General features: G+C 36.6%; 1 protein-coding gene across 1 annotated transcript in view; it reads right to left on the bottom strand.

Annotated features, from left to right (window-relative positions):
- Window positions 1-16,717, bottom strand: part of LOC136256645 (uncharacterized) — a 35,766-nt gene that overhangs the window by 7,339 nt on the left and 11,710 nt on the right. The window contains exons 11-17 of the mRNA XM_066049650.1: window positions 16,520-16,648; window positions 14,142-14,420; window positions 10,645-10,707; window positions 7,191-7,265; window positions 6,862-7,137; window positions 5,308-5,499; window positions 4,984-5,061 (exon numbers count right to left, since the gene is read on the bottom strand). Of these exons, the coding sequence (XP_065905722.1) occupies window positions 4,984-5,061; window positions 5,308-5,499; window positions 6,862-7,137; window positions 7,191-7,265; window positions 10,645-10,707; window positions 14,142-14,420; window positions 16,520-16,648 (1,092 nt within the window). The remainder of the gene's footprint in view (window positions 1-4,983; window positions 5,062-5,307; window positions 5,500-6,861; window positions 7,138-7,190; window positions 7,266-10,644; window positions 10,708-14,141; window positions 14,421-16,519; window positions 16,649-16,717) is intronic.

Here is a 16,717-nt window from a genome sequence, read left to right as displayed (position 1 = left end):
CAAAGTAGTTAGTTACCAGGAGTAGCATTATTCCTTTGAGTTAAAAGAAGATGTATGCGTGCATTAATGAAGAGCAGCCTAGCGGTTTTGTCTAAAAGAATTTGTGTAAGACAAACACTATAGACAATTAAGCTATAAAGCAGTTGATGAGACAAAACTACAGTGTGCAATTTGTGGCTTAAAGTGGTCTGAGTTACATTGCTGTAGCAGTGCATAGCAATGTAATAATAATGAATTATGAAAGTGTTAAATTACAAATTGAAATATAGCTGTATATGTTTTATAACAAAACAAAAACCAAATAGCTAAATTAAATATAATCCTGCAACTAATATGGTTGATTTATTCCCTATTAACAGATGGTATGAACTCTATTTACGTGGTTTTTAGAAGCAGCACATCAACTTGTTCAAAATTAATTTTTCAAATATTCCATATAATTTACAATTCTTAGCACAGTATTTTCAATTACTGTATAGCTGGAAATTTTAAGGGACAAACATTTTCATGGAAATGTGAAACAGTCAATGGTGATACATGCAGCCTGTGAATATATTTTTGTAAAGCTGTCATCATTAATGAAGTTTGTGAACAGTTCATCCCTCAAATATTTCCGGCTATTGTGTATTATCTAAACCAAAACAGCTAAGCTGTAAAAAAAAAGTGCGGCCCTCAAAAAGGCCAAGGTGAAAAAAGATCTGAAATCCAAGGTGGCGGCCAAGAAATGGCTGTGATGGTAGGTTAATGGCAAAAATTTTAATTACGACAATTCAGGTAAATTTGCGTTGCCTCCTCCACTAGGATTCGGTACCAAATTCACCTGAATTATTGTAATTAAAAATGTTTCCATTAACCTACCATCACAGCCATTTCTTGGCCGCCACCTTGGATTTCACATCTTTTTTCACCTTGGCCTTTTTTAGGGCCGCACTCTTTTTTTACAGCTTGGCTGTTTTGGTTTAGATATCGCTTCTTTTTGTATTGCAAGCCACAAAGCTGGCCATATGGTTTTGATGCTTCCTTTACCTTGTTTTTTTTTTCTTTACTGCAGGAATTGTGGAACAAGGGAAGTAATCGTGTGTATAGCTTTTGTCTGATGAAATATTTGTATATTTAACATTGAATGATGATTATCACATACTGTAGTTAATAAGGTGACTTCTTACATAACTGAACTGTAGCTGAAACTCTCATTGTTTCTAGCTGAACTCTTTTCAGGGTGATTTGTTTCTAGCTGAACTCTCTACAGGATGATTTGTTTCTAGCTGAACTCTCTACAAGGTGTAGCTGAACTCTCTACAGGGTGGCTGAACTCTCTACAGGGTGATTTGTTTGCAACTGAACTCTCTACAAGATGATGTGTTTCTAGCTGATCTCTCTATAGTGTAACTTGAACCCTCTACAGGATGGTTTCTTTGTAGCTGATCTCTCTACAGGGTGAGTTGTTTCTAGCTGATCTCTCTACAGGGTGACTTGTTTCTAGCTGATCTCTGGATGACTTGTTTCTAGCTGATCTCTCTACATGGTGACTTGTTTCTAGCTGAACTCTCTATAGGGTTTTCTGTTTGTAATTGAACTCTCTACAGGATGGTTTCTTTGTAGCTGATCTCTCTACAGGGTGACTTGTTTCTAGCTGATCTCTCTACAGGGTGACTTGTGTCTAGCTGATTTCTGGATGACTTGTTTCTAGCTGATCTCTCTACACGGTGACTTGTTTCTAGCTGAACTCTCTATAGGATTATCTGTTTGTAACTGAACTCTCTACAGGATGGTTTCTTTGTAGCTGATCTCTCTACGGGGTGACTTGTTTCTAGCTAATCTCTCTACAGGGTGAACTTGTTTCTGGCTGAACTCTATACAGATGATTTTTTTGCAGCTGAACTCTCTACATGGTGGTTTCTTTGTAGCTGAACTCTCTACAGGGAGATTTCTTCTAGATGATCTCTCTATAGGGTGATTTGTTTGCAGCTGAACTATTTATATGATGGTTTCTTTGTATCTGAACTCTCTACAAGGTAACTTCTTCTAGCTGATCTCTCTACAGGGTGACTTGTTTGTAGCTGAACTATCTGCAGGGTGATTTGTTTGTAGTTGAACTCACTACAAGGTGATCCTTCTAGCTGATCTCTCTACACGATGACTTTTTCTAGCTGAACTCTCTATAGGGTGATCTGTTCATAGCTGAACTCTCTACAGGGTGATTTGTTTGCAGCTGAATTCTCTACATGGTGGTTTCTTTGTAACTGAACTCTCTATAAGGTGATGTCTTATAGCTGATCTCTCTATAGAGTTATAACGTTCTCTATAGAGTTATGACATGTTTGTATAGCTGAACTCTTTACAAAGTGGTTTTTTTGATTGGTTGCTTAACTCTCCAGCTACATGGTGACATGTTTGTACTACAGAGTGACTTGTTTGTAGCTGAACTCTCTACAGAGTGACTTACTTGTAGCTGAACATTGTATAAAGTAACTTGTTTGTAGCTGATCTAGATGAACTCTCTACTGGGTAGCTTTTTTGTAGCTGAACCCTCTACGCAGTGACTTGTTTGTAGCTGAATTCTCTACAGAGTGACTTGTTGTAGCTGAACTCTCTACAGGGTGACTTGTTTATAGCTGAATTCTCTTCAGTGTGACTTATAATGTTCTGAATCTCTACAGTAACATATTTGTAGCTGAACTCTCTACAGGGTGACTTGCTTGTAGCTGAATTGTCTATAAGGTTAATTGTTTGTGGCTGAACTCCCTACAGAATAACTTGCAATGTAATATAATTCTATATATAAATGGAGTAAGTTATAAACGTAGCTGAATGCTCTATTAGAGTGACTGTTCTATTAGAGTATCTCAATCTCGCATATGCTACACGTAGTTGGCTTTCGAATCATAATTCAGTGGTTTGTAATCCGACTCTTCTGTACCACTGCAAGGACTTTCTACGATAATTATTCCAGCTACACACCAATTTTCAGCTCATTGTTCTAAGCGGCTTGCCTGGTAGGCATGAAAACTAATAGTTTTTTATTCATAAAAATCGATCACGTAATTGTGACACAGGATGGGTTTTGTGTCATATCTCGATGGCCTTTAAACTGGATTCCTTTCAAACCACAAAAAGGCACTCCTACGATAGCTACTCCATCTACATAGCAATTTTCAGCTCATTCCTTCAAGCGGTTTACCCTGTGGGCGTGACAGACCTTCGACCTTATTTTACGCAAATAATCGGTCATAACTCCGTGAATGTTCATCGGATTCCTACTAAGCTTAGTACTGAGATTCGGCATCGCCATAACGAGCCCTTTAAGTGTGCCAAATTTCAGCTGGATTGGAGCATGCATTCGTGTTTTATGGCGGATTTTGCAAAATGTGCAAAAAAGAAGTAGAAGAAAAAACGAAGAAGAAAAACCCAAACGTTGACCGCTCATATCGTGGAATTGGCTGGAGCGATTTTCTTCAAATTTGGAATGTGGACTCCCCTACCTAGCCGGCACTTCTGTAGCAACTTTGGTTTCAATCAGATAAGGAATCACGGAGCTATAAAGGTGTGAAAATCACATTTACTATCTTCCTGTTAATATACCCACGGTGTGGCATGCCGGCTTCTAACACACTACCGTGTGTCTTGATATCATTATTCATTATGTATTGAGCAGAAAGGTTGGCTGTATGGTTATATACTGTACAAAGTTCACCACTTAAAAACTGACAAACAATATGGTTAACATACAGGTTAATACATTGCATAGCACTTTAAGACTGCTTAGATATTGGTACGCATAATACGTATTATGCTTTGATCTATACAAGACAATGAGGTCTTTCAAATCCACTAAGAGTCTTGCTATAGTCACCTGCTAGCAGGAATGGTTAGAGATCTGCTAGCAGAAAGACCTCAAGCATTAATCTTTTGATCATTGATTTGCTATGCTCTCTCACGCATATTGCAGGCTAATAGCCTGCATTAGGTGACCAGTCACCCAAGCCAACATGAGTTTAACCACTCTCTTCACTTTATAATTATGCCTAAAAGAAATTGATTATGGGAGGTAGAGTCTAACGCTGAAGGTACGTTTGCTGTGACGACGAGACGCAAAGTCCAGAGATCTAGATATCACAGAAAATTCTGTTTAGTGCGTCTGTGTTTTCTAGAGTGTTTTAAGCCTCTTTGCTCTCCTACTAAGCTATAGAAGGACTTTACCAAGGACCTAAGTGGGTAAGCTTCCTTGCACAATGGTTTTTTGCATTATATGTAATGTAGTCCATGCTTGACATCATGTCTGGTCTTCATACTGTTGTGGCACCATGAGCGACAACTTATTTCCATTGTAATCAACTCAAGCTGCATCTCTAAACTGTTTTTTCACACTTATACTGTAACGCAATAAGCACTGAAAACAACTCGCTTGTTGACTCATGACATTACTACGGTCTGCACTACCATTGTGATCCATTGAGTGGGGAAACAACATCAAGTTGCAATCTTTGATGTCTCCATCTCTTCAACAAAAAATGTGTTCAGTCTTCTGCACTTAGGTTAACATTACATGACAATGTTAAATGACACAATCCCACAATCACTCCAACTATGCGCCCATATAAAATTCCCTCATTAAATAAGTTTGTTAGAGATCACACGCTTGGATTTTTGTATTTTAAAACTTTGCTAATCCACAAGGATTCTCACACTAGTTCTCTAACTAAAACTTAGAGATTGATCATGTACGAGTGTTGTTTAAAGATACACTGGATAGGAAAAGGTTTTATAGTCTTTTAGGCCATCTTCTGTATACATATACAGTGTATCTTATCCTGTATAGCGATTATACTTGTGCAGATAGATTACAATGTTTTGTTTGTTGTTCCAGTACCAGCAGTGCACTGATGTGCCTGTGAGGAACATGTGTTACAGTACTTTGTTGTAAAGAAATCCTTTGAGTATGAACATATGTATATGCATACAATATGTAGATACACAACTCACCAGTAGCAGCTGGTATAGTTAAGATATCAGGAGTCTTGGTATCGTGGTCATCAGTGTTATGAATCGCTTCTTCAGCACCTACATACATAAGCATACAACATAATGACCAGTTGGAACACACACAGAGAGAGTAGCTTGACTAACTGTAATTTCAGTAGTTACACGATAGTACACTTAAATGGATTTTATTCTATGTATATATGTATGAGCATGGCTACGTGGCTGAAATTTTTGTCATGCCTTTACCATACTTTACTTACATCCATAAACACTTATGCACATAGTTATACATACTGTATATGTATTATGTATAAAAACAATTACCGGTGTCACAGGAAACAGATGCTGATGTAGCTGGAGTTGTGGTATTGGTATCTGAGGATAATGATGTAACTGTTGTCGGTAGTGATGATGTACTTGATGACCACACTGATGATGTTGTTGATTCTGTACCGCTAACACAAGTTGTTGTGTGGGTATTCTTTGATGGTAACTTTTTTGCTACAACTTCACACTCTAAAACACATATTAAGATAGAGTAATTCAAGCAATTCAGTAGTCACATATACATACAAGCCTAGACTAAACTGAAAGCCAGGTGTTGTGTGAGATTATACGTAAGTATTGCAATTGTAGATCTTACTAATGAAACACTATACAGTCTCCATATGACGTTATGTGAGATTTTACTGCTGTATAATGTGTTTTGCTAACCAACAATAGTAAGTATAAGTTATAGTTAACCACACCACGAGTAGGGTGTTGTAGTTATTGACCTGAGGCCGAGGTGTTGTCCTATGAGTTTAACTGGCTACTATCCCACACTTTGAAGCAGTCAAGTTCACAAACAACATGTCAATAAGACTAGACAAGCAGGGTATGGCTTCAAGTTTTGCTTTTACTCGTTCCCATCCGCCCACGCACTTGATCAAGTGACCTTCACATGATCAAGCATGTGTGCAGTTAGGGATGAGACTATAGTTTTACAATGTGTATGGCTTCAAAGTTTGCTGAGTTTGTAGTTGTATATGTGTAAGTCTTCAATTTGTTTTGATTGCACTTCTTTCAATGAAAGTGTTAATATATGTTGTCTTCCATATATGAACTGGGGTTTAACTACCATTCCCAGGATATAATACCATATAATCTCAGTTTTTTACTTTGATGTAGGGCTTCAGTGGGATAGAAGTATAGTAAATTTGATAAAGTATTCAGGCAAAATTTTAACAAGCTGTGCTTTGTTTTACCCTGTAGCTAGTGTAAGTATCTTCAATGATTTTAAGACTATGAAGTATGCAATTATGATTGTTTTCATAATAAAATTGTGACCATATTAAGGGTACCTTTTCCACACATTGTACATGTTATGCCATGCAAACAAAATAATGTAATACTAGACTTCTTATACTGGTTAACTTGCTCTTAGCATCAAAATACAGCCAAGTAATGTAGTTGCACTCATGGAAAATTCAGGCAATTACATTCAATGAAAAAATGTTACGAAGCTTTAAAGTTTAAAAAATGGGTTAAATTTTGAGTGGGAAAATACCTTTTCATAATCTGATCACATGCAATTGTGGTCAGTATTCTTATTATTATTAGTACTTGACAGTGTCCAGCACTGTCAAGTACTTAATAATGTGCTGCAGCCTTTGAATTATCCTAACCTAACAGGTATAAATTGTTGTAACCACCTTGTCATTTGTTTTACATAGTTACACACATTTCTAAGTTATACCTTTGTCTTTTGTAGTCTAACATATAGCATTTACTATTACTATTATTCTCCATAGCAATGTAATACATGCATAATTATGTGTAAGTAAAATGCATGAAGATAGATATACATTCAGTATATGTACAGTGTAGCATACATACCACGTTTAAAAAGTTTCATGATCATAGAAAGCTTTGGATTATCAATAATAGTTTCAACTGCATAGTAAAAATCGATTAAATTTTTGTTGGTTTGTATACCCAGTATGCAAATTTTCAGCATTTTTTGATTCCCTTCTGCTGGGTTGGATGAGACAATAACATCCACTGTACTGTCCTGTATGGGAAACACTTTGCAGAATCTGATTAGGGTTTCCATATGATCTTGGGGGAAGCTCCTCCAGATGAAGTTGTAATATTTTTTGAGCAATAAGTGACCTATGAAAATGCAGAAGAAATTATGTATTGATAAAGACACATTTTGATCTTACATTCAGGACTAACAGTGGATGGTAGCTGCTGCAGAAATAAAGGATTGGACTGTTTTACTTGATGACTTGCAGAGTCTATGTATAATACATACGTACATGGCATTACATGTACATGTAATGGATAGAGACATTACAATATTATCGCTACAATAACTATTGGCGCACTGATATAAATAACAGTGTCGGTTCTGATATTGCAATATTTATAATGTCGGGAATCAGTACAAAGTTGACAATTTAACAGATATTTTGTCTTTAGTACTACTGTATGGTTAAAGTAGGAAACTTTGGCAGCATAAAACTTTTAGGTAATAATTATTGGCGTAAAACTTTAATGAATCACCGTGTTTTGTCACATGTCCCAACACAGCATTAGTTGATGATGGATGACGATATACTTTGGTGGAAAAAAAATTGGCAAATTAAAGGACAATAATTCACCAATGTTTTATGCTGTCAAAGTTTTCTACTACAGTATAATATATAATACCATACCTGTTTCACTGCCCATACAAAAGTCTCAATAGTAGCAGTGAAATTTATCCCGTATTTCACTGACAGCAGTGAAAAAGTTGTAATTGCAATTTCATTGGCTAGAAATTTATGTTAACAATGTAGCGCCAATTAGTGTTTACGCGTGTTTAGTACATAGTGACAAATTGCGTACATGGCAACGCTAATGCACAGCATACGTATATACAGCAAGTATGGTATTAACTGGGAATAGCATGGGTATAGCAGTGAAATTTTGGGATAAATACCACTCTTGTTGTATTGAAAATGGTAAATTTCCAATACAACACTCATGGTATTTATCCCAAATTTCACTGCTACCCATGCTATTACTAGTACTTATGGTACAATTACTCGACTTTCTATGTTTGATCTTGTAGCAACGTGAGTAAAATGTAAGCTGAAGATGGTAACTAGTTCAGAGTGACCAAGGGTTTGATTCCCAAGTTAGGCTAATTCTTATTTCTTTGCTCAGACCATTTCTTTTTCACAAATCTTTTTTTTTTTTTTCATTTTACAAAAACATTTTAGCAACTGCTTTGTTAGAAACATTATTGCAGTGTCTATACCAAAATCCTCAAATGTACGTAACCCACTCCTAAAAAAATATTGGTATTGGTATCACTATTAAGATCAGTAATTTTTAGTGTTGCACCGATAATTGGTTCAATAATTGGTTCAATAATTGGTTCAATAATTGGTTCAATAATTGGTTCAATAATTGGTATCAGGCCAATGTTGGATACTAGCTGATCAAAACCGGTGTTAATCTCTACTGTGCTGTGTAGTATAATAACATAAGTTATTTGGTAACTGAGTTGTGTGTTGATGTCTAGCAGTGACTACAAGCCATTCCCATAGTAAACTGAGGTTATAGGTTTCTATGTATAGTACCAGCCACTTGTCCCACTTGTATGGCAGTAGTAAAATACACTTAAAACCTGTTTACAAATGAGTAACTTTTACTTGTGGTATACATCTAACTTTACATTTTAGTCTAGAATGAGCTGTATATCAATGATTATGTTACTAATATGAGTGATTTAATAATGAGGATGAGTGTTATTAGTTTACAGATATTGGTATCAGCTATATAATTCTGTTGCTTTATATCGGCTATCGAAATAATTGAATAACTTGGATATCGGTGCAACACTAGTAATTTAGTAGCTAAGATATCGCTTATCGGAATATTGGTAAATCTACTACGTACCTAGTATGTATTTGAAGTATGCAATGGCAAATACACGGTAAATCACTCCTCAGCATTGCTTTACTGTTAATTAGACAATGGTATGCAGAGTTTACCTTGATGTGTAGAGGTCTCTTATTTATGAAGAAACCTGTAGTGGTGTGTTGCAGCGTTGAAACCGGGTCGGGTCATCCGGGTCACATTTTCTCCGGGTCATCCGGGTCTGACCCGGATTGGATCACGTGAGAAACGAAATTGTTCGTTTGACGATGTGGAAACTTATAAACGCTATCGCGTAGCTCTTACGTGAGCCACGCCCGATTATCGCATTACCAGCATATGCTCAGCCACGCCCATTTGTTAGTAAGTGTAGTATGTAGCACAAAACTGAGGGTATCTATGGTGAGGGGTAGCTATTGTTAGTAGGTGAAGACCTTTTTTTTTTTTTTTTGGTCTTCAACCTACAGCTAGGCTGAAGTTGCAATATTTACTCAACACGAATCGAACGCTCAAAATGTAGACTCGTTCACTCGCTCGAGACTAACCAAAACACGTCTCGGCTTTAATTAATCCGGGTCACATCCGGGTCAAATCCGGGTCAGTGGGTCATCCGGGTCAGCAGTAGTGACCCGGTTTCAACATTGGTGTGTTGTTGATACTTTAAGATACCTGACGTAATAGGACACTTGTTTACAACCACAATGAGACCTGCAGTAATGCAATTAGCCTCTTGTGAACAATTAATATTTAACACATCAAAACAAACATCAACGCTATTGCAAGCAGAGCTGTATCAAAGAAATTGTATTCAGGTAACCTTTTGCACCTCTTTATTGTAGCATTTTAAACTGTCGTGGTAGTATAGCATGTGGTACTAGAAATACATAAGTCTATAAAAACACTTACTAATAGACACTTGTAATATGGCATCTCCAAGGATTTAAAAGTCATTGGTAACAACAGTGATTACTTTGGCTGCACCTGGGTAATTATTGACATCACCTCAGGTTTTTATAATCACTTTATTGATGCGTATTCATAGACATGTGCACCCATAAGTGTGTATATACATAGTATGTAAGTACCATGGACCTATTGTATATACATATGTGCTGTCAACTTCTTTCATAATAAATATGACTGGACAAGTGATAGCCAGGCATGCGCACGTGGGCAAAAACTGTACATAATCACAAAAGTAATATCACTGGAATATCTACATTCTGTAACTTGGGTATATTACGTTCACGTTGAGCTGAATCCGCAAAAGCATTTAATAACTCGTGGATGCAATTACACACGATCTTGAAATTTGGCTCATTTGTAGTACTGCTTGACCCACTAAAAATAATTCAAAATCTTGTTGTTCAAATGTTTGACATAATATTTATGACCAATCAAAATTTTCACAATACATTTCTTATGGGAAAGCCATATAAGTACAATGCCTAATATAGCCCTTTCCCGAACTTGTAATGGAGCCAAACAATATGTGTCTGTTGTTGACACCTTTGCTGTTACCAATAATCATCTGGTTGGCCGAAATGTTAACTCTGTTGAGAAAAATCCACTTTTAATTTTTAGCAGTTTTTCAGGTTTCAGCTCAACGTGAACATACTATAGTATAGCCAAAAAACATTTGCAAAAAGGGCTGAAAATTTTAGGTAAAATCACAAAGTAGAATAACTCAAAATATAGGCAAATTATTTATGATAACATGACTGGTTTTTGTTACAATACATTACTCACCATCATCAGGTTTAGTGTGAGTAGTTGAAGAAGTCTGTACTCCCTTAAATATCTTCAAGCATTCTTTAGAAATATATCACATGTACATAAAACTATCAAATATTATGTAGAAAATGATAATATAAAACTGGACTTTTTTTTGGGCAAATTAACAATAACTGGGACGTCTGGATTCAGTGGAATGGAATGGTGGACTGGAATGGAATGGTGGAATGGAACAGTAATTAGGTAATTTCGATTAGTGATAACCTCTTTATAAAGACCACCTTCTAACAAAGACCACCTCTTTATAAAGACCATTTTACTTTAATGTCTTATTGTTGTTTTACTTTATAGGACAGTCTTATCAATAAATTGTGTACCCACATGTTATACCTAGAAAAGCCAGAGTGGCATCTAATTTATGATACAATAATGCACTCATACAAAAACAGCTTGGCTGCACAAAAAGATGTGTCCAAAAACTAAAAGTAACCGGCAACTAAAACTAGGAGCTAATATCTGGTAAGACCAAGAAATGAATGTTAATACTGGCAACTAACTATAATTTACAATAATCTATATGTGACCCAGTCTGAGAAAATCGGTCTTATCGCCCATATCAGCAGATTCGATTTTCACCCAGGAAACAAAGCTACATGAATAAAATATCTAATTCCACAATCAAAATCAGCTAGACTTGAGTGGTATGGTTTTGCTGGCTGCTTTTCCCAAGCCCAGTGGCGATCCGTACGTGTGTTGTGGGGCCTTAATGGAGCTCTGGTCAGCCTGGGGATGACTGTATGTGGCTGTACAGCTCTGTGATGTTGAATAAGTACCTCTGTTGTGAATTTCCTTTCATTTTAGCCAGTTTTGAGACCTCAATGGCTCAAAACTTGGCCTAATTCATCCCTTGGCTTCCCTTTTCAATATTTGAACACCATCTTACCCGCCTTCCAGGGCCCCCACCTCCCACTCAATTTGCAGCTCGCCTGATACAGTCAACCTCGGTTTAAAAACTATCTAAAATGGCAGGAAACGTACGTAGCTGTTGGCTACTTGCACAGTGGATGCTCTAGAAGGTAAGGAATTGGGGTAAAACGTGTGAAAAATTGGTACACGTAGCTTCAACCATTGGCGAGCTACAACACACTAAATACTTAAAACCGGCATTTCTCGATACTTTTAAATAGGTGACAAGCCCGGTTTTCTCAGACTGGGTCACATATAACATTGATCCTTTTATCATTGACTCGTGCAGTCTTACTGCATTCTTGATTAATTCACTGTAAGCCTAATTGGCTAGTAAATTGGTTCTTTTGCAATAGTCATTGTAGAGGAGAAAAAGGCTACCAAATTACTAGCTAATTAGAGGTAATTGCAGGGAATAATTAGGAATGCAGCAAGACTGAACGAGTCAATGATGAAAGATCAAAGTTTATAAATTATAGTCACTGTATTTACTTGATTTGTGCCCCAAGAGTACTATTAATTTTTGCCCAAAAATAAGGATAAAACCCTTCAAATAGTGACGCACTGTGGTATTATTCGAGAGTGCGCTACTAATATTTTAAATCTGCCACTACTATAGCTATTCTACATTATAGTTTTATAAAACAATCATAGCATGTTGCTACTTACATACTTCTTCTATACAGGACCTTTCTTTCAGTGAAGTCCTGTAGCACACCTCGTGCTACGTGGTCAATTTACTAACTAATATCCAGAATTTCGATTATGTGACAGCCGTTTAAGTTTTAGCAGGACAATGCCTTCTTTAAATCGAGATGGAGATTAATACTAAAGGTATGAGAGAACAGGTAAAGAGTAATTATGAAAGTATAGTGCGGCACTATCCGAGGGTGCGGTACAATTAAATTTATTTTTAGAAACAAGGATAAAGACCCTTCATTAGTACTGCACTGCAATACAAACTATTCGAGGGTGTAGCACAAATGGAGTAAATGCGGTATTTGTTGCTATTATAACATTCATTTCTTGGCCTCGACAGATATTAGCTCCTTTAGTCATCAGTTACTTTTTAAAGTTTCATGAATGTGTCGTTTTTGTACAGCCAAGCTCTTTTGCATGGTGTATTACCAATCATATGTGCAAAAACCTGACTTGTTCGCACAATTAAAAAAAAATTGTTTTATTCACTCAGCATTATTAGCAGTGTCCAAGGAATGGATCACCAAAGTTTCAGCCTTCTGTGGTGTGTAGTTTTGAAATTATAGCACTAGCCAGTAGGAAGAGTAAGATAATCGATTTGTACAGTGACTATACTGGAAATAAACTACTGGCGCTTACATTCGCATTCATAACTTCCGTTTGGATTAGTCTACAACGTTGCAATTTGGCTTAAAATGTTCACCATGGATCAGCACATCAGCCAAGGTATAGTGTTAGCCCTGTAGACACTTGCGCATATGAATATGAAAGCGGCTTGGTAGAAAAAACGATGACGATCTTGTTTACGTTCACCGCATCGTAAACAAATGCACGTACCACACATACCGTTAAAGCTACAGAAACGAAACAATGATGTTCGAATTCTCCAAGAGCAGGCGAATAAGATGGTATATAGTTTTAATCGATTTGAGTCTTCCTTCTTTGAATGCTGGCCCAATAAAAACTTGTGTATTTTTCTTTGTAGCATGCATAATTTTACGAATTATTTTTAAATTTCGTTTTTCTCAATATGCATGCTTGTGCGAACAAGTCGGGTTTTTGCTGAGACAGTCACATATATCACTCTGACTTTTCTAGGCATGTTAAAGACCATCCTATGGGGATACACTCTAAAACAACAAGATAGCAGCAATTTAAACATTAAAGTAAAATGATCTTTATAAAGAGGTGGTCTGGTGGTCTTTATAAAGAGGTGAGCACTGGATGAACTTATCTAATTACCGTTCCATTCCACCATTCCATTCCACTGAATCCAGACGCCCCAATAACTGTAATGTTACTTGATGTCCACCCAAATCCAAAAAAATTCAGGTATGTCTACAAAATTAATCCAGTGGTTACACTACATATGTTGGCTTTAATAATTGGATTCCTGCCATAGGCTATTAGCCTGCAATAACTGCATGGTTATATATCAGGTCATATCACATACCCTTGTGATTACTTGTATTGTATGTACATACAAATGCACACCCTCACCTTTGGATCTGTGGGTGGCTGTATATATGTATATGAATGTCAAATAGTGAAACAAAAATCAAGCCCATAGCCTTAGCCATTATCAAGTTACCTTGTCTGAAGGAATTAGGCAGGTGGGTGGGTGGGCGGGCGGGCAGGTAGGCAAGGAGGAAGGTATTGCAAAGTTGGTTTTTGGGTAATATTTTTGGTCAGAAAAACCCAAACCTCCATGATCTATAATATACAGTACTACCATACTGTATGATAAAATCAAACTCATGCATGTACACATTAACATACACCCTAATAGCATATTACATATGTGCATGCATATAATGTCATGTAGCTAATATTATGCACACACGTACCTAACTCAAACTCTAATATTTCTTTGTGAAATTTCTTTTTTACAGCAAGAAGTTTGATTGCTTTACAGAAATCCATAATCTTACGATCTCCATCTAGCCATAGTATGAGTGCACCAAGTATCTTCTCATTAGCTTCGCCTGGATCACTCTCAGTTATAATGTCATTAAAGAATCTTTCCTTGACTTCTACATGTGCGTCTAGTAGAGCAATATTTGTGATGTGATCATCTGAAAAACTTTTCCACAAAACCTTGTAATATTTTCTTAGCAATGCAACAGCTGCAAAAAAGAAAATATTGTGTTGGAAATGCATACGACACTATATATGGGGGTATACATGCATAGATAATTACAACAGTATAGCATCATATGGTACTAAACATTATTAATTTAAAAATGAAGTAGGGATCTATGCAATAAAAAGTAGTGAAACAAGATATAAGTGGTGGTATTACAGCATAGCTCAGTGGGAAAGTCCCTACTTTGGAATTAAGCAAAATAATATCTAATGTGCCAAAGTAGGGACTTTCCCAATGAGCTATACTGCAATACCATCATTCATATCTTGTTTCACTACTTTTTATTACATAGATCCCTACTTCATTTTAAAATTAACAATTTTTAAAAATACTACATAGGTTTTTTGTTGTAGGGCACAGCTAGCTACATTGTGACTGTTCTATTAGAATATCATACATGACTGTTGTATTAGAGTGACGGTTGTATTAGAGTGTATCTCGAGTCAGCCAAGGGATGTGCAGCTAGCAGACCAATAAGGGATGAGGTCATCTTGTTTACTGCTAAGTAAAAAACTAGACTGTTAAGAGGTGTGGTCTCTGTACTCTATCATTATTAGTCCACCTAGATCTTTAATTGATGGGTGTGATTGTGAATGAGATTCTAATTGCAAACTAACTTGCAGATTGCTAACTTTTTTGAACGAACAGGCCCTTTCAGTTGTCTCGAGTAACAGGATGAAGTAATAAAATCTTCTCGTCAGAGAAACTATCCACTTGAGTATTCAGTATACTATCCAATCACTCGCTGACTGATCTTGCTTGGCGGCAAGTGTACATGTTCAGAGAAACAATTTTTATTTTATTTTCATTTTCATTACTTTACAGATACACATGCGGAATTACAAAGATGGTGAGGTACAAAGAAGAAAAATTGAAAGTGATCTGAAGGACAAATGCGAATCAATGCACTACATTGTCCATGGTTTAAGTACACTTGTATGTCACTCCAAGTGATTGGCTGGTTGTGCAAATGAAATGTTCTTATGTTTTTGAGGACTAAGCCATGTGAGGAAGGCCCGTTTGTTTGAACTGTTTCCATTGAAGTTGTTTCTTTACAGGTTGTGGGAAGCATGGATGTCACTAACAAAATGGTTGTACACATTCTGGGGTCAAATGCAGGACTGCCCAAGGATGAACGATGAACCATCTGACTTGGATGAAACTTTGGATTAAAACTAATTATGTCCCTAATTATGCATTAATAAATATACTTAATTTTCTCATCTGCAAAAGATCTACATACATTTTATTGTTATTTTTTCATCTGTAAGAAAATGCATTGGTTGTGGAACAAGCCGTCAAGTATTAGACCATCTTTAATAAGTAACAAATCTCTTCGTCAACTGCAGTCCAGGTGTTGGCAAAAGTTGAAGTGACAACCTATAGCTGCTTTGTATCAGCTTTAAAGTATCACGTGCAACACTACATTGACTGGAAATTATAAGTGCCTCGCTCTTTCAGCAGCGTAAGTGCTTTCTGAGATAATTTGTGGCATCTAAATATGTTGCTCAGGTAACAGTGTTGATACAGACAATTAATCTCTCGATATAGTTTTGATGCTTGAAGAAGAAGACCACCAACCTGATTGAAGATAAAAGGAAAGGTAAGGCGCAGAGGGAACAAACTCGTCAGAACCCCAAAAGGCACATCCCACCCGTCAGTTTGTTATTGTGGCATAAAATGGTGGCCATGCGCTGCTTCGTTGAATGTGGTAAAGCAGTGAAGCAGGCAGTGAGGCAGACTAAATTTTGAGTTTTGCCGATTAAAAAAAAAAAAATCCTGTCACTGGTAGGCGTTTTCTTGTTTACAATACTGCATTTCATGTTAGATGGACTAATTTTATTATGCAAAGGTGATTTTTGTCACGTAATATTTTTCTAGGATGAATTTTAAAGGTGGCAATATCGGCAGCACGCTTCACTTTGAGGCGATCCCAGTACTACCCATACTGTTTGATAAGATAGTACTGTAACAGTAGTTATGCACACTAGCAGTGCTACGTATATACACAAAACATGCATCCTGTAGTTACAAGATTTCAATTGTGTCACATATACGCATGCTCATTTCTGTACTTACCATTAGGTGTAACACTGGACGGAAGAAAGTGGAGTACCAAAGGATCACCATCTTCAGCAGGTGAATCTGTACTATTAGTAACTAGTGCAGGAGTATTATCATTGTTGACAGTGGCAACTTGTACACCACCTGTGAATTATGGTATACATACAAATAACTACAACCAAAATGATTGACTAATATGTGTCAATGCACAGT

Source organism: Dysidea avara, chromosome 1 (genome assembly GCF_963678975.1).
Source record: "Dysidea avara chromosome 1, odDysAvar1.4, whole genome shotgun sequence".
Classification (NCBI taxonomy): domain Eukaryota; kingdom Metazoa; phylum Porifera; class Demospongiae; order Dictyoceratida; family Dysideidae; genus Dysidea; species Dysidea avara.
Note: the sequence above shows the minus strand (reverse complement) of the source record. Positions and strands in the feature narration are given on the sequence as shown.